The 16,839-nt window shown below is 59.5% G+C and overlaps 2 protein-coding genes across 3 annotated transcripts; both read right to left on the reverse strand.

Moving 5' to 3' along the window:
- Nucleotides 1–1,468: 1,468 nt before the first annotated feature.
- On the reverse strand, nt 1,469–9,857 carry CPT1B (carnitine palmitoyltransferase 1B). Of its 2 annotated transcripts, XM_070411371.1 has the most exons (19): nt 9,613–9,857; nt 9,055–9,214; nt 8,555–8,694; nt 8,069–8,246; nt 7,749–7,850; nt 7,455–7,592; nt 7,294–7,371; nt 6,135–6,242; nt 5,980–6,064; nt 5,195–5,408; nt 4,626–4,811; nt 4,450–4,555; nt 4,245–4,361; nt 3,797–3,961; nt 3,586–3,720; nt 3,334–3,486; nt 2,714–2,827; nt 2,139–2,231; nt 1,469–2,003 (listed from the first exon to the last, which is right to left on the reverse strand). In XM_070411371.1, the coding sequence occupies exons 2-19, from the start codon at nt 9,193–9,195 to the stop codon at nt 1,920–1,922; spliced, it is 2,337 nt and encodes a 778-aa protein (XP_070267472.1). In that variant the 5' UTR covers nt 9,196–9,214; nt 9,613–9,857; the 3' UTR covers nt 1,469–1,919. The 2 variants fall into 2 exon arrangements, with proteins under 2 accessions (XP_070267472.1, XP_070267471.1); XM_070411370.1 differs by having other exon boundaries at nt 9,055–9,840.
- Nucleotides 9,858–10,252: 395 nt separating this feature from the next.
- On the reverse strand, nt 10,253–13,447 carry CHKB (choline kinase beta). Its single transcript, XM_070411372.1, has 11 exons — nt 13,063–13,447; nt 12,795–12,903; nt 12,497–12,610; nt 12,214–12,347; nt 11,848–11,943; nt 11,629–11,687; nt 11,462–11,543; nt 11,230–11,338; nt 10,989–11,092; nt 10,691–10,772; nt 10,253–10,536 (listed from the first exon to the last, which is right to left on the reverse strand). Exons 1-11 carry the CDS (start codon nt 13,284–13,286, stop codon nt 10,462–10,464), a joined length of 1,188 nt encoding a protein of 395 aa, XP_070267473.1. The 5' UTR covers nt 13,287–13,447; the 3' UTR covers nt 10,253–10,461.
- Between the last annotated feature and the right edge of the window lie 3,392 nt (nt 13,448–16,839).

Raw genomic sequence — 16,839 nt, forward strand, 5'->3', positions numbered from 1 at the left:
CCCAAAAGAGAAAACATGAATTATCTTCAATGTCACCCTATCAGATTTATCAGTCTTACCTTTGATGGTCTTGGCTTCCTGATCCTCAGTTCGTTTGAGTTCTGTCATTTCTCCCAACTCTGCCGCCACCATGAGCAGTACCCTCTGAGAGTCCTTGCTTCTTATCCTTACTGCACCCCACTTTGTTCTAATATCCCCATTAGCCAGAGAAATTCCCATTAAAATTTAGGACTGATTATGTCACCTCTGCTCTAACCGCAGCGGCTTCCCCCATCATTCAAGGAAGCTGGAGTCCAGCCTACGAGCCCCTTGATTGCCCACTCCACCTGTCCCCTCCTGCTCTTCCCTCCCCACTCCACCCCAGCCACAGCCTCCAGTATTGCCTCTCTATTGTAGCAGGCACCACCCACCTGGGAGCCCTGGCTCCTGCTGTCCCCGCAGCTAGGAATCTCTGCCCTCAGTACCTACATGGATCGTGCCCTCATCTCCTTGCCTTTGCCACTTGTCCCCCTACCCCATTGCTCCCATCCCCTTACTTACTTTTCTCTTTAGCACTTACTACTCTCTGACTTGTTATGTAACTTATCCTTCTTGGTGACTGCCTGTCTCCTTACTATTACTAGACTAAGCCCCACAGGGAGGGGTACTTTCTGTATTTTGCTCACTGCTGTAGCTCAGTGCCTAGCACACTGTGGTACTCAGCAAGCACCTGCTACATGGATTATTCCAAAAGCCCCCTGGTCTCCCTGCCAGCCACTCCATCCCCTGACCCATGCCTGCCTCACCTAGCGGTGAATTCCACGGGGGTAGGTGGTGCCCTGTTCACCACTGAATCCCCAGCACAGAGCCAAGTTGGTGGCGGGTGTTCCAGAGACACTGGGTTCATCAGAGAAGGCCCAGGACTATACCTAATTCACTGTGGGTTTTTAGCACCTACAGAGTGCTGACATTCGGATTCACTCAAGCATGCAGCAATAGTAATGGAGTGCCTACTTATACTTGCTCTTTTTTATGTAATTTATGATTTTTTGAGAGAGAGAAACATCAATTTGTTTTTCCACTTATCTATCTACGCACTCATTGGTGGCTTCTTATATGTTCCCTGACCAGAGATCCAACCCGTAACCTTGCTGTCCTGGGACAACATCCTAACCAACGGAGCCACCCAGCCAGGGCTACTTGTACTTTCCATAAAAATTATTTTTTGTTTATTTTTAATGTTGCTTTAATAGAGAAGCTGACCTGAGGCAAGCCGCATATGTTGCTGCAGACTATCCTGTGTGCCTCATGGGCATGACCCCCTGACCCCTGACCTCAGGCCTGGCTGCAGCACCGAGGGGAGGCCGAGGCCCCACGGGGCTGTGCTCGAAGTCAGAGGGGTGCAGAGGGTTGTGGAGGCACGCCTGTGCAGAGGAAGCAGGCGGCCCCACTCCCCAGCAGACAAACAGAAGTGAACTCAGGGAACAGGTGAAAGTTCTGAAGCCATAATTTATTCCAAGTGCACATAGAGGGTGTGGACAGTGACCTCAGCAGAGACACACATTTCCAAGCAGGTCAAAGCCATTCAGTCTCCCAGCCTCAGCCCCTCCCTTGCCACCTCTCTGGCCTGAGCTGGGGCAGGGGAGAGCCTCCTAGTTCCCACACAAAACACAGGAACCTAAAGGCTCAGGGAGGATCCCACAGCCTTATCTTTATTAGTATCTAGCAAGAAAAAATCAGAAGTCCCTCCCTGCTCGAACCAACCCCACCTCCACCCGGTGGGTCCTCAGGGAGCAGTGTCTGCCTGGGGAACGCCCGCTGCCAGAGCTGTCCTTGGAGCCTGGGCCCCTGTGCATGGCCACCCCTGGGGCCTGCAAGCTGACCACAGGCCCACTCCTCCACACGTGGGGACGGAAGGGCAGCTGGCACTTCCCCAGCCCTCAGCTGTCAGCCTTGGACACTTTGAAAAGATCAGCGATGTCCAGCAGAGCTTGGCGGATGTGGTTCCCAAAGCGCTGGGCGTTCTGTGGGAGCCAAGACTCAGACCCAGCTCCAGGCGAGTCCCTGCCCTCTGTCCCTACCAAAGAGGACTCTCCCCAGCCAGGCAGGGCCCAGGGTGGTGCCCCCTCCTCAGGGCTGAGTGGGAGCAGGAGACTCACCGTCTCTGAGCTGGAGAACTTGCTGGAGATGTGGAAGAAGATGGTGTTCTCACCCGCGATCATGTAGGAAACCCCATAGCCGTCATCCGCCACCTGAGGCAGCACCGGGTGAAGAAGAGGTAACTAGACTGGAGCATCCGAGGCCGAGCTGAGGCTGCCTGGGAATCCCCACAAGATCCCCAGGAGGGCCCCACACCAGATGCTGCATTTTCACTTTTCCTGAGGTCAGGACCACACTTAGGAAACAGTGTGAAAACCAAAGAGTGTCCCCTCCCTCCCCCAGCCCCCCATCCAGGATCTCAGCTTCCCTCAGGAGGCTCCAGGTCACCGCCTCACTCCGGGGGTGTCTCTGGAACCCTGACTGACTAGCCCAGTGAGCGTCTCAGCGGAGAGCTGTACGCAGAAGGGAAGCCGGCCTGGCGCGGTCCTGCTCCAGAGGGGTCTCAGGCACCTGTTTCCACGCAGGGCAGGGCCACGGCTGTGTTCCTGCTCTGGTCTGACCTTGAGGCCCTGCAATCCCCACTGAAACCCCTGGGCCCCGTCCTATCCACTCATCCCCCTTCAAAGTCACTTACGGGGCCAAAGCCGCCACCAGCGCCCAGATGATTGGGGTACTTTTTTGGGTCAAACATGCCGATCTGGAATTGAGCAGTCTGGCTGGTGGAGAGGCGCCAGGGTTCAGAGAGCACCTGCAACGGGAGGCTGCAGCCTTAGAGACCTGTTCTCAGTGCACACCTGCTGACAGGTGGTGTCTGAGCACCTGCAGGAGCCAGGCACTGTCCTGGCTGAGAAAGCAGGAGGAACACGGTGCAGGACCTCCCTGACCACTGCCCCACCCTGATCAGTTCTCACCATCACAACATCTGCACAAAATAGCTACCCCACCCGCCCCTCTGTCTCCCCTCCTCCACCTGTTCCTCCATCGGCTCCGCCCTCCCCTCCCGCTGTCTGGACGCTGGAGGTCCCTTCCACAGGAACGTGCTGCCAGCTTGATTCCCCCAGGCTTCTTCACTTTCCTCAGGGGCACCCGTCACCCCTGACATGCTACACGTTTGTCTGTCCATCCCCCTCACAACAACACCAACTCCATGCTCAGTGCCAGGACCACAGGCCTGGGAGGTGTGGGACGGGAAGCCTGGCCCAGCCCTCCAGGAGGCCTTAGGGGACAGGGGACACACCCATCAACAGAACTGACCTCAGCCAGGAAAGGGGAGCTGACCCCCAGGTACTTGGAGACCACGTACAGGCAGAAGAGGTGCCTGTCGATGCCAGCCCCCGTCATGGCCAGGCGGTACAAGTTCTGGTGCTTCTCTGAGGCTTTCCGGAAGAGATTCTGGAGGTCTGCTTTCTGGGGGGCAGAAGGGAAGCAGTGAGCAGCCCTGATCCTCTAGGCAGCATGAGGCAGAGGCGGGGGGTGCCACCTCCCTGTGTGGCCAGGGGGGCTCACCGTGTGGGACCCCTGCACCATGGCCTTGACGAAGGCCGTGGACTCGTTGGTGCAGGAACGAACAGTCTCGGTCCGTCCTTCCCGGAACAGTCTGGTCATCGAAGCTTCGTAGGTCAGGCAGAACTTGCCCTTGTCCTGGGAAACACGGAGGGGTGAGCCTAGCAGGCTGAGCCTGGCGCTGCCTGCACGGTGCCAGCCCAAGGGCCCCTACCCGGAAGTGAGCCAGCTGCAGGGCGATCTGCACGAAGGCATCGGGGCTGGTCCGGCACTTCTTGATGAGGCCTTTGCCGAAGGGGAAGAACTGGAAGCAGTACAGCTCCACGTCGTCGGCCAGCGCCTTGGCCACCTGGTAGGAGCTCTCAATGGCCGCCTGGCACTGCAGAGACACAGGAGGGTCAGGAGGCTGTGCTGGGCGGTCTCAGGGCTCTCAACACCTTCGGGGGTTGAGAGGTACTGACACGTGCCCCGTGAACACCAGGCTCATCCCTCACAGCTTCTCTAATCACCACTGGCCCCAGATGTCCGTTCACCCTGTGGCCAATCTGGACTGGGGAGCTCTGCCACACCCACCGGGGCTGGGCTGGAGGGGAGGGGCTGCAGAGCATCCAGGTACTTGTCACTCTCCCATGCCTGTCCCCATCCCTTCTGGGCCTACGCACCCGCTCAGGAATGTCCCACTGCAGCCGCTGAGGCGGCGTCAGTGTGAGGTTTGGTTTGCCCACGCAGTGCCCAGTCTCCGTGTAGCCCAGGTGGAAGATGTCAGTGCCCAGAGCAAACTGCAGGGAGAAGGTCAGGCTCAGAGCCGTCCTCGTCCCCCGCTCTCCCTCACAGCCTGCCCCACAGGACTCCTCTCTGGCCTGTTACCTCCCAGAGGTGCCCCATGACAGGGGCGTCTGCCCATGAGTGTTCCGTGTTGAGGCCCAACTGGGCATTCTTGAAGGCCACAAGGGTGAAGGACTTGTCGAACCACCTGTGGGAACAGCAGATGCAGTGACGACAGAGGCTGGGGGAGGCTTGGTGGCAGCAGGGCGGGGCTGTACCTGTTGTAGCAGTTGCCGTGCAGCAGGGCCTTGCCGTAGAGGCTGAGGCTGGCCTCGTTGTCGGGGTCATAGCTGTGAGACTCCTCGTCCAAGACCACAAAGAAGGCGGCGCGCTCAATGGCATCCAGAGCAGCCCTGTTCTTGCCGGAGCTGAAGAAGGTCTGGCGCGCCTGTGCCCACTCCACTCTGGGGTGTGAGAGCAGGGTGAGTACAGGGCCAGTCGGGCCAAGGACGAGGGCACCACCCAGGACCTGGCTGGACCTGGAGCTGAGCATGGTGGGCTGCCAGGCTGTCCCAGAAGGTGTCCCTGCCCCCTATGCAACCCCCTCGCTGTCCCCCAGTTAGAGGTTATGGCAGCCACGCCGCTGCCATTGCCACCAATGCCCTCACCACCGCGGGCGCAGTTTGCACAGAGGATGCTGTGCCTGGTGCGCCTCTTCCTCGGTCATGTCTCTGGCTCCAAGTCCTGGGGTGGGGCCACTCAGGCCGCAGACAGGGTACCGCCCACCCTGGACCTGGCTGTGGCTGGGCCAAGCCCCTCTCCCCAGGAAGACATGCCACTGGGATACCTTCCGCCGGCAGTAAGGGCCGCCAGCCGCTCCTCCCCGGGCTGGGGCGGGGAGGGGTCGTCCAGGATCCTCTGGAACTGCAGCTCCAGGTCCCGGGGCTTGAGCAGGTTGGAGCCCTTGAGCAGGTTGGAGCCCTCGTAGAGCCACACCTTGAAAAAGCGGCCCTTGTGGTAGACGGCCACGTGCCTGCTTTCGTTGAAATGCTGCAGCACGTCTGTGACAGAGCCAGGGCGTGGGCAGGTAGCACCTCTCTGCCGGCAGCCCTGGGTGGGGCCCACCCGCCGTGAGCCTTCCGTGGCCCATGTGGCTCCTGCTGAGCCAGGCCTCCGTCTGGGCCCCCCTCCCTCCCTCCACCAGGGCCTGTGCTGGCTGCTCCTATGCTTCTCGTTTATGCCAACAACAGTCCCCAGAGGCATTTCACAGACGAGGAAACAACACCGACTCCCAGTGTCAGAAGCGCAGGCTGCTGCTCCTGTCCCCGCCGAACCCTGCGAGCTGCCCTCCCTGTCAGTCAAGGGCAGCAGCACCCCTTTGGGTGCTCCTCACTCAGGAGGCCTGCCCTGCACGGGAGCCCTGCAGCGGGGACTCGGGGTCCCAGCACCGGCGTCATGCCTGTAAGCAGCAGGCGGCTTGTTTTGGTAAAAAAACTGGCCATCTTAACAGTTACACCCCGAGACAGCGGGGGAGCTGGTGACAAGCAGGTGGCAGGACCTAGCCGTGGCGGCCCATAGCCGGGAGGGAAGGGGCTCTCCCTGACGGCCTCACCACAGACGCTGTGGCCATACCCGTCTCCTTGCCCGGGATCCGCGTGGTGTTGAACATCCTCTCCATCTGGTTGGAGCACATGGGCACGATGCCCAGTGCCATCACCTAGGAGGGAGGCACAGCATGGCTAAGAGGGCCTCCTCTCCCTTCCGCCCTCGACCCCAACGCAACTCACAGGCTTGATGTCCTCGCGGTCCAGCTTGCGGCGGTATGTGATCATGGCGTGAACGATGTTTCCCAGGCGGGCAGCCTGCACGTCCGTGTTCTTGATGAGCACAAAGTCCTGCGAGAGAGAGCCGAGGCTGCAGGGCAGGGGCAGCGTGACAGGTGTGCAGTGCCACCTGGTTTCCTTGCTCGTGGCCTGAGGGATCTTGTCCCTTTTCCCCAGTCCGTCCTGTGCTGACTGTCAGGTGAACCTGCCAAAGATGAGATGCCCACCTGACCCCGTTACTCCTCGGCCCCAGCTCTAACCTGAGCTGTTTTTCCATAACCTATTTGCTTGTGTTTTGTTTAGTTTGCCTTGAGAAAGGGGTTCCCACCACTAAAAACAAAACAAAACAAAAAATAAACAGCTTAAAACCTCAGGTACAGATGAGTTGTGTGTGAGTTTCTGGGAGGACAGGTGTGGGGAGGAAGGGAAGGACAGCATGCGACTCAGAATGAGCTGTGGCCTAGCCTGTGTGGCTCAGTGGTTGAGCATGATCCCATTCACCAAGAGGTCACAGGTTCGATTCCTGGTCAGGGCATGGGTTGCGGGCTCGATCCCCAGTAGAGGGTGTGCAGGAGGCAGCCTATTGATGTTGATGTTTCTCTCTCATCTAAGTTTCTATCTCTCTCTCCCTCTCCCTTCCTCTCCAAAACCAATAAGAACATATTTTTAGAAAGTGAGCTCTGGGCAGTGGGAGAGCACTGAGGGCACATGGCTGTGTGATCTGTGCTGTGCACGGGCCGGTGCTGGGGCGGGACAAGGGCCAGTCCTGCAACATAGGGGCCAATGTTGCCTCCCAAGTGCGGAGAGCAGCAGCTCTGGATCCACAGATGCCACGCAAGCCTGTCCAAGGGACTCCCTGGAAATGGCACCACGGCCAGGAGGCCACTGAGGGAACCCAGGAAGGAAGTGACGGCGCCTGGGCTGGACAGCGAAGTGAGCCCGAGGGACCCTGCCAGGGGCTACTGGATTCTCTGGACCCTCAGTATCCCATCGCCCCTCAGTTGCTTCCTGACTATTCTCCGAGGGCCTCCCCCATCTTCCCTTTCCTTCAGGCCTCACCCCAGAATCCCCCCTTGTCTGTGGAAAGGGCCACCAGGGCTCAGGACACGTGGCTACCTCTTACCATCGCATAATAGTTGCTGTTCACCATGAGGGGATTCCTGCCTCGAAGGTAGATGTATTCTTCCCACCAGTCACTCACCTGCGGGTGGGTGCGAGGTTAGGGCTGGGGTAGAGGCAGCCAGGATATGAAGGGGGTGAGGGTAAGCCCAGAAGGGGACTCACATAGTTAGTTGCCCACCACGACTTGAGTACCAGGTACTTCTGCAGCCTGGGGGCAGTCTTGTCCTGGAATTCCTTGGCTAGTATCTCCATGCGCTGATACTTCTTGTCATCCAACAAGGGCCGCACAGACTCCAGGTACTATCGAGCCAGGTTACTGTCAGTGTGGGGGCCAGACAGCAGTGGCTGCTTCTGTCCCAACCCTGTTCTGACCCAGCCCCAAATCCACTCTTTGAAGGGGACAAATCCCGAGTCCAGCCTACCCTGCCCACCATGATTCCAGACACAGGCCCTTACCCGTTGAATGGTGGCTTGCACGCTGGGCACGGGAAGCTTGGGCAGGGACGTCTGAAAGCTATACAGCATGGGCCGCCCACTGGACAGAAGGCGGACACAGGCCTGGGGGTGCAGAGCAGAGTGTGTTGGGCTGGGAACCAGGGGACAGAATGGAAACAAACTAGCCAACACCTGAGGAGCTGAGTCCCAAGCTCTCAGAACTAGGACAAACCCACGTGCAGGCACCGGTGCCCCCTGCCTGTCCCCTCCAGCTCAGGACCCCAAAGGGGGCGCCCAGGTCTCAGACCAGATGCCTGAAGCCCTCCACCACTTCTGCTCACCGCCCAGACTTTGGTGCTGCGGCTGGTCTGGCCATGCATCTCAAACATCCACCCATGGTAGGAGAGCAGCAGCTTCAGGGTTTGGCGGAAGAAGAAGATGCCCACGATCCAGACCCCCGTGGAGAAGATGGCCATGCTGACCAGTGCCCGTGTCTGTGGGGTCTGGTAGGGGACATACCTGTCGGAGGAGGGGAGAGGGGAAAGGGCTGCAGGGGGTGCACGGAGGCCAGCCTCAGGGGAATTCTAACCCTGCACCCTCCACCGCTGTGAACCATTTCGGGGGAGGCACCTTCCTGGGCACACTCACAACTAAGTGCAAAACACACACACACACACACACACACACACACGGACTAGGGACTGAGATGATGGTGGCCCAGGGGAGGGCTGCTCCCACAGCCTCTAGTGGCTATTGCCCCGTGCCTGCCCAGCTGAGGAGCCCTGGCTTTGAGGCTCACCGGCCTCTTTTGTGGCCCCGTTCCTCACCTCTCGGGGAGGTGTTTTTGGATGTAATAGACCAGCCCGTTGGAGATGTCCACATTGCAGTAGGAGGAACCCACTGTTGCCATGACGACAGCCAGCCAGCTGGTAGGGCTGCCAGGATACACACCCCTAAGGATGCCATTCTGTGGAGCAGAAACAAGCAAGCACCTGTGAGGTCCTGGTCTTCGCCTGGGTTTTCTCCTTTGGTCACCTGCTGTGTTCTTACTACTTCACGTCTGGTTTTCCACTCCTCCCCACCCCCATACCTGCAGCACCCCCTAACTCAGCGCCTGATGCCACTTCTTGCACACCTGTCTCCCCTCCACACCTTGAGCACACCTCTGGTTTCTGCACTGCTAGAGCCTGTTCCTCAGCAGAACTGCCAGCCAAGCTTGGGTGGAGGACCTTGACAATAGAGCGGCAGCTGACACCTGGCCCCGCCTCTACAAGGCTCTGTTCTGCACCTGCTGGCCGGAGTAGGCCAGGAGACCACCTGGGCGCACCTTGATGCGAATCAGGCGTTTCTTCCAGGCGTTGATCTCAGTCAGGTAGAGGTGTTTCAGGGCCTCCCGACTGAGCCGGAAGTCGAACCCATCTGGGGTCACAGTGAACTGGAAGGCCACAGCCTGGTGCGCTTCCGCCATCCTGGGGGTTGGGTGTCACCTGGGAGGGAGCAGAAAGGTTTTCGGGTGGGCTCAGGTCTGCCCCGCCCCCACCGAGCTAGTGGTCGCCCAGCCTGCGGCCCAGGCCCGCCCGACCCCGGCCTCCCAGCCCTGCCAACGGCCAGCGGCAAACCCTCGCGCCCGCGTTCAGGGCAAGCCCCGCTGCACCGGCGCAGGAGTCAGGAAGGGGGTCAAGGCCTTGAAAACGTCAGGCTCCCGTAGGGCAGTGAAGGGCGGCCTCGGGGTGGAGGCGAGGTGCCCGGGACAGCGTTGTCTTCCGGAGCGCGGTGTGGTCCGGGGGCCCCCAGCCCCGACCGCAGGGGGCCCGGCGCGTCCTCGCCACCGCACTGCGCTCTGGGCCGTCGGGGGGGCCCCTGTGTTGCCCCCCACTCCACTCACAGCTCGGGTTCACTCCTGCCTGCGTGTGGGGCCAGTCGCTCTGGCCCGTGTCCCCGCGTCCTTCAGACCGGCCACCCCGCCCCGCCCTCCCCGGAACCTGACACCCTCTCCCAAATTTAGGTTGAGAAAACAGATGCGGGGCGGCAACCAGAACCCTCCCCTCCATGGCGGAAACCGGGAGTGGGAGGGCAGCTCTCCGCAAGGTGAAGATTGCTCAAAGGTCTGGGGACCCGGCGGAGGGTGGGGGGTGGGGCACCGGGTCTCACGTGAGCGGGTGGCATTGGAGCTAAAAATAGTCGAATGTAGGGGAAAGGTCACCCGTGTCAGCTGTGCGGCCTGTGCCCTGATCTCCAGGGCGCAGGGCTGAGCAGCCCCACCCAGGGCGCTCTTTGCACCATTACTCCCGTCTCTGGCCCAGTTCCTCCGAGGATTTATCACTTCTAAGCTGGACCCGGGGCGAGGGAAAAGGGAGGGGCCTCCAATCGGCATAATGGACCCGGAACCACTTTCAAGCCCAGAGCACTGAACAGCCATGCTTTTCAGGAGGGGAGACTGAGGCTCAGAGCTGTGGTCACTATGTCAGTCTGTGTGCATCCTTGTGGGTGCTTTTTGCTGGACTGAACAGGGCTAGAAGAGGGTGTGAAGGAAGAAGCTCGTTTATTGTTTCAAGGTACACAGCCCAGGGGTTCCCGCTCCTGGGGACCTGCTCAAACTGGGGGAAGAGATCACCCTCCTTGCCCATCTCACTGGAGGCTCGGGGGTCCCCAGGGCCTCCTGCTCTTTGCCCCTCCCCCCCAAGGTCCTGCAGGGGAGGCTCTGGGAACATCCAAGCAGCTGTGGGGTGGAGAGTCAGGATGGGGGTTGGAGGCTGGTCAGCTGCCCCTTCTGCTGGAAGTACAACTGGAACCGAGACTGGGCGTACTCCTGGGGAGGAGACCACCCCACACACCGGTGAGCAGGCCTGGGAGGAGTTCCCACAGCCCCCATCTGCCCACAGCCTCCCAGGGCTGCCCTGAGGCAGGACCAGAGCCTCTGCAACTCCTCCTCCCCCACCTAACTGGCCACCTGGGCTACTCACCAAGTAACCGAATTCTATGGTGGACATGGATGCCTGGAGGATGGACCAGAGACCCCAAAAGAAGTGGGACGCCAGAGCATACCTGAGGGAGGTGGGGAGAGCAGGGGGATTGGGAGCACATTTGGCATCGCCTGAATCCCAGAGCTCCAACTTCTCCCACTGCCCGAACCCCTACCCTGTCCCATCTCCTCCCATCAGCCTTGCTCCCCAACCCCCACTTGGCACTGGCACCGTCTACCTCCTCAGAGGCCCCCTTTCCTCGAACCCTGCTCTACCCCGCCCAGCCACCTTTCCTCACCGATTAACCTCTACCAGCAAATCTTCTTCCAGTTTCCTCTGCTCCTCTGGGGAGACGACCTCGCCTTTCTTTGCCTCTGCCAGATAATGGCGAATAAAGCGGAGCTAAGATCAACAGACCAGAGTCAGGAAGTGGGGAGCATGGAGCACTTCCTCGTTAACCCCCTTTCTCACCACTTCATCCAGGCTTCACCTTCCTTGTTCACAGGCCAAGTTCTACTCCCCAGCCTCCAGCCGCATACCTGCTGTCCCTGCGTGGGGTAGTCTGCAGGCTGTGCTTTGTAGAAAGGCCACTCCCCGTGAGTATAATCATAAACCCACTCACAAAAATGGTTCCCGATGTCAAAGCCCCTGGGGGAATAAGGTGGACACTCAGTCCCCAAATCTGCTGGGCGGCTGGGAGGCAGAGACGGAGGCCTGGTCTGAGATCCAGGGCTCTGTGGGGACAGACCCACGGGAGGCCATGGGTCTCACCTGTAGTTGTAGCTGCTGTACTCGAAGTCGATCAGCATGATGCTGTCGGCATTTTCTGGCTCTGAGAGCAACAAGATATTCCCTGGGGGATGTAGTGGGGTACTGGTCACTCCAGGGCCCTCGGGCCCCTGCACCTTGGGTTGGAAGACTCAGATGACGTTTCCTACCTTCCTGGATATCGTTGTGGCAGAACACTACTGGTGATGGGGTAGAGTCGAGCAACTTCCTGCAGGGGACAGGGGCATGTGTCTGAGTAGGAGTGACTAGAGGAGGGTCAGAGCCCCCTGCGTGGGCCCTCGGGCAAAGCCTGGGGAGGACACTGCAGGTTCCCGGCAGCACCTCCTGTGCTCTCTGCCCCCTCCCCATCCTGTCCTGCCTGCCCTCACCTGAGCTTGCCCATCTCATCCTTCAGGCTATACATCTCCAGCAGGTTCATCTGGGGGAGGCCAGTGGGGGGCAGGTCCAGGATCTGCTTTAAGTACCTGAAGTCCGAAGAACAGGATACACTCACTCCACTGTCCCTCTCCACCGGCTCTCTTGTCTACCCTGGGCCGCGCTGTCCCAGCCATTTCCCTGTCACTGTCCGGCTTGTCTGGCAAATGTTTGGAAGCCTGTTCTGTGAGAGCCCCTGCGAGGCCCTGGGACACCTGACCCACTAAGTGGCAGCTGGACAGAGTCATGGACACTTTGTCAGAGCCCAGCCTGAGGGTCCGGCCAGGTGTGCAGGAGCCCTGCGGAGGCCCCTGACTCACCGCTCCATGGTCCCAAACAGCCAGTGGGGCTCCTTGGTGAAGGGCATCTCCATGCCATGGAACCGGGCCATCTTCGTGGCGATGGCTGCTGACAGCACGGGCTCTCGGAGGTCTCGCGTTTTCAGTGGCAGGCTCTGCACCCAGGAACCTCTCAGGGTGGTGAGGGGGCGGGGGCAGGAGGGGGTCGGGATGGGGCAGTGGGGGAGGTCAGGGTCTCGCGGTCAGGGACCCGAGGGCAGACACTGGGAAGGGACTGGGGGCTGGGGAAGGAGGTGCCTCGTACTGGGATGTACTGCTCCAGCCGGCCCTCTGGAAAGACTCCGTAGAGCTGGGGCCCCAGGGACCGCTCCGCAAGGATGGCGAACATCACACTCTCAAGGACCAAGGAGTCCACCCCCTGGAGGAAGATGGACAGCGAGGGGCGGGAGTCGCACGGCCAGCGGCTGGGCAGCGCGGAGGGTCCGCGTCCTGCTCCCAGCACAGCGCAAGCTTCGGCCCACAACCGGCAAGTCCCAGCCCTGAGCCTCGGCGGGACGGTGCCACCTGCCAGGCCCCGGGGGCAGCCCTCGCTCCGGCCTCACCTGCAGGATGGCCCCGTACAGCCGCAGCAGCACCTCCCGCGGCTCCTCGCCGACGCTGGGCAGGTGGTCCGGCAGCGAGCAGCGGAAGAGCAGGTTGCTGAGGCCCCCGCTGCGGACCACACCGGAGGCTCAGCCGCCGCCGGCTCCCGCCCGGCCCGTCCTCCCCTGCCCCGCACGCAGAGGCTGCGGAACCGCCGGGCATCCTCGGAGCCCGAGCCTGCCCCCGCCCCGGCCCGCCGCTGGCAGGGGCTGACCCCTGACCTCCCACCTCACGGGGTCAACCCGCAGCTCCTCCGGCCGCACCCGGCGCCACGCCCCGCCCAGGTACTCCCGGCACCACTGGTGGGCTCGGCGCTCGGTGTCTCGCGACTGCGCTGAGAACCGCCGCTGGTTCGGGGCCGCTTCCGGGGACTTAGGCTGCCGCACGCTGTCCTTGGCCAGGCGGCCGCCGACAGTCCCGTCTCCAGCCACCGCAGTGCCCTCAGCCGCCATGCCGAGGGCTCGGCCCGGCCCAACGCCCGGCGCGCTCAGCCTCTTCGGCGGGCCCGGCTGAGCACGGCTCTGCTTCCGGCCCGCCAGCGCCCTCCGGTCGCGCTCGGGCCCCTCCGGCTTTGTTCGGCTCCTCGCGGCGCCACTCGGCTCTCTCCGTGACCTGGTCCCGAGCCCTTTCCGAGGCCAAATTCTGCGCGTCTTCGCTTGCCCCGCCCCTGCTCGCTCGCGCTCTGGGCGGGGCCGCTGGAAAAAAAAGGAAGCGGCGTCGCCAATCAGAAGCGTCCTGAGCGGAGTCACGCCGGCCAATTGTCGTGAGCGAAGGGTCACGCTGACCAATCACGTGGGCGGGTGGTGCGTCCTAGGAGTGCGTGGGCGGGTGTGTTTAAGGGAAGACGGGCTTCGCCGGGAACCGGAGTGGACCAGGCGCGCTGCGTCTCCCTGGGGCTTCGGCGAGGAAGAGAGCCCTCGTGTGAGCGTGGCCGGTCCCGAGCGTGGTCGCCCCAGGGGAGGCTGAGAGGGCGTGGCCCGTGGAGCTGCCGAATAAACACTGGCTGTGCGGAAACACTGTGACCCTCGGGACAATTCTGATGACGCCACGAACCTTGGATTCCTGACCGCCGCCGAGACCCCTTGTGGGTGAAGCGCACCTCGGAGAGAAGCTCTGGTCCTGCTTGAAACCAGTGCCCCGTGCCCCACCCACCGCCCCTCTGTCTCCAGACCTAGAACCAGTTACCAGATCGCATCCAGGAGGGAAAGGCTCGGCCGCCGCGGAGCAGACGCTGGCGCTGCGCCACGTCCCCTTGGCCTCCTGGGCCTCCGCTGCTGCCCGGGCAACCACAAGGCCTTGGCCCCGGGGATCTGTGACAGGCAGGCCTGTGGACGTGGCGTGTGTGTGTGTGTGTGTGTGTGTGTGTGTGGTTTTTGTGGGGGTGGGGAGGTTAAATAGATGGGCAGCTGGCGAGTGGTTTGATTTGAATAACCAGAGAGAAATCAAGAATCGGTGACCAGAAGATGAATGTCGGTTGCTGCAGCGGGAAATCACAACCCCTCGCCCTGTTTAAGTCTGAGCCAGACCGGAAACCTGCAGCTCACCGGCTGAAAGGGAGGCCTGGTCCCTTCCAGGAAGGATCTTACCATGTTACCATAAGTATATACAAAAACGTTCCTCAGTCCTTCCCCAAAGGGACCAAGAGCCTCTTAAAGCAACTGATTTACTTTGGAAAAGGGACCCTCCAGACCTTTCAGGGCTGTTAGATTCAGGATCTGCGCTGATATTGTGCAGGACCCCTGAAGCATGGTGAGCCACTGGATAGAAGAGGGGTTCTGGGAGTCAGGTGATGAACCTAAGCCCTAGGGTTATTTTTCTGGCCCCAGTGCACATTTGGGGTGGTTGTACCTCGCTGTGGGCAGAGCCTGTACCTGGATTCCTGGCCTGTAGGATGAGAATTATGGTAACAAGAGCAAGGGGAACACCTGGAACTCCCCTGCGCACTCACCCGATCCAGGAGAGTAAATCAGAAACAAAGCTGCCATGTGGGATTGCAGAGGTTGTGTCACTCGCAAAGACAAAGTGGTAGCCCCTAGTTCATCCCGTTCAGTTCACCTGGATGGCCCGTGCAAAAGCCAGATGGATTCAAGTAAATGATGGTGGCCCACCACACAGCAGCTGTGTCAGATGCAGTGTCTTTAATGGGACCGATGAACATACCTCTGGCTTTGATCAGGCACTTATTGGTGTGGTGAATAGTCTTTTCAGTTTCTAGTAGTGAAGAGTAAATTTCCAAAAGCAGTTCACATTTATGTGAGAAGGAGAGCCAAACACATTCATTGTCTTGCTTCACGGCTGTTGTAACTCTGTCACAGCATAATCCACTGAGACCTTGATCATCCAGGCGTCCCACATAACATCGATGACATGCTAATTGGACATGGTGCAGAAAGAAGTGACAAGCGCTCTATCCTTGGTAAGACAATGCATGCCAGAGAATGAGAACTAAGTCCTCAGAAGTTCTGGAGCCCGTCAGCAGTGAGGTTTTAAGGGGTGCAGTGTTGTAGGGCAAACCAGGGCATTGCCTCCAAGATAAGGATATCGCTGTGTCTTGCATGGAGAAGGCGTGGCACTTGATGCAGCTCTGGATTTTGGAGTCAGCACGTACCACACTTGGGTATACTGTTGTGACCCATTTATTGGGTGACTAGGAAGGAGCCCAGAGCAAAGGGTGGCTTTGTTGAAGGTCCGGATTACAGGATGGGTTCCCCTGCCACTTAGAACCAATGGATGACAGTTGAGCTTATTTGCGGTAGATAGGGACCCTGTACGACAGCTTTGGCAGGATCCAACAGATTTGCAGTGCACACTCCTAGGGGTCTGAAGCAAGATCACACCTGGTGCAGTGGAGAGCTACTCACTGATTGAAACCAACTTGTGCAACACTACTGGGCTCAAGCACAGACTGAGTGCCTGATGATGGGACATCAAATGACCACGCGATTGAATCTGGCCTGTCCTGAGCTAGATCCTGACTGATCACCACACCAATAGGTTAGGCAGGCTCAGTAGCAACTCCTTGCACAATGCAAAATGATTGGACCCAGGCTTGTCCAGAGGGCAGCAGTCTTACAGGAAGGAAAATTCATGTCTGATTCACAAATGGGTTAGCTTGCTGTGTAGATAGGAGCTGAAAACAAACCACTGCTGCCCTGAAGTCCCATTCAGGGTGGGGGTGGCTCTGAAAGACAGTAATGAGGGGAAGTTCTCCCGGGCAGAGCTTCAAGCAGACACTTGGATGTCCGCTTTGTAGGGAGGAAGCGGAGTGGACAGAGTAGTGGTGGGCTTCTGGGTCCTGACAGATGTCTTGCTGGTTGGTCAGGGAACTAGAAAGAGCAAGAGGGACTTTGGAAACAAGGAGGGCTGGAGAAGAAGATGGACCTGTGGGAGTGGTCACAAATGGGTGCGTCTTTGTGCCTCATGTTATACCCACTGCAGAGGGGTCACTCAACAACAAAGTGGACGGGCAGATGTCCAAGCTTCTGCCCTTGGCTACCCCATGCCTGTGCGGTGGGCCTGTAAATGGAGTTGCCAAGGTGGCAGAGGTGCTGGGTATGTCCACCAAAATGGGCTCTCTCTTATCAAGGTTCATCTAATTATTCCTGCTGCTGGATTTCTGACCTGTTAGCAGCCAAGCTCAGTGCTGAGCTCCTGATATGGTACCATCCTTAGATGACTTGCTGACCCGTGATTCCACCCAGGAATCAACACCTCTGGGTGTGGGTTAGCCTTTCCTCTCACAGTGTCTCAGTGGCATCACATTGCAGGAGCTTAGAGAGTACACAATTTACCAGCATGGAATCGTATATAACATCACCTTGGGCCCAGAAACTCATTGTACAGTGAAAGGTATACAGTGTGTGGATTGCCACAGGATCCCATGCTTCTCCAACCTTCTGTGTTGTCTCCAAGCAGCCAGTCTCATAGGAAGATGGAATGATCTCTTAAAGACTTAGCTAAGGCCCTAGCTGGTTTGGGTAAGTGGATAGAGCATCGGCCTGCGGA

This window comes from Myotis yumanensis, unplaced genomic scaffold, assembly GCF_028538775.1.
Source record: "Myotis yumanensis isolate MYYU_CA2020_CCGP unplaced genomic scaffold, mMyoYum1.0.hap1 SCAF_3, whole genome shotgun sequence".
NCBI lineage: Eukaryota > Metazoa > Chordata > Mammalia > Chiroptera > Vespertilionidae > Myotis > Myotis yumanensis.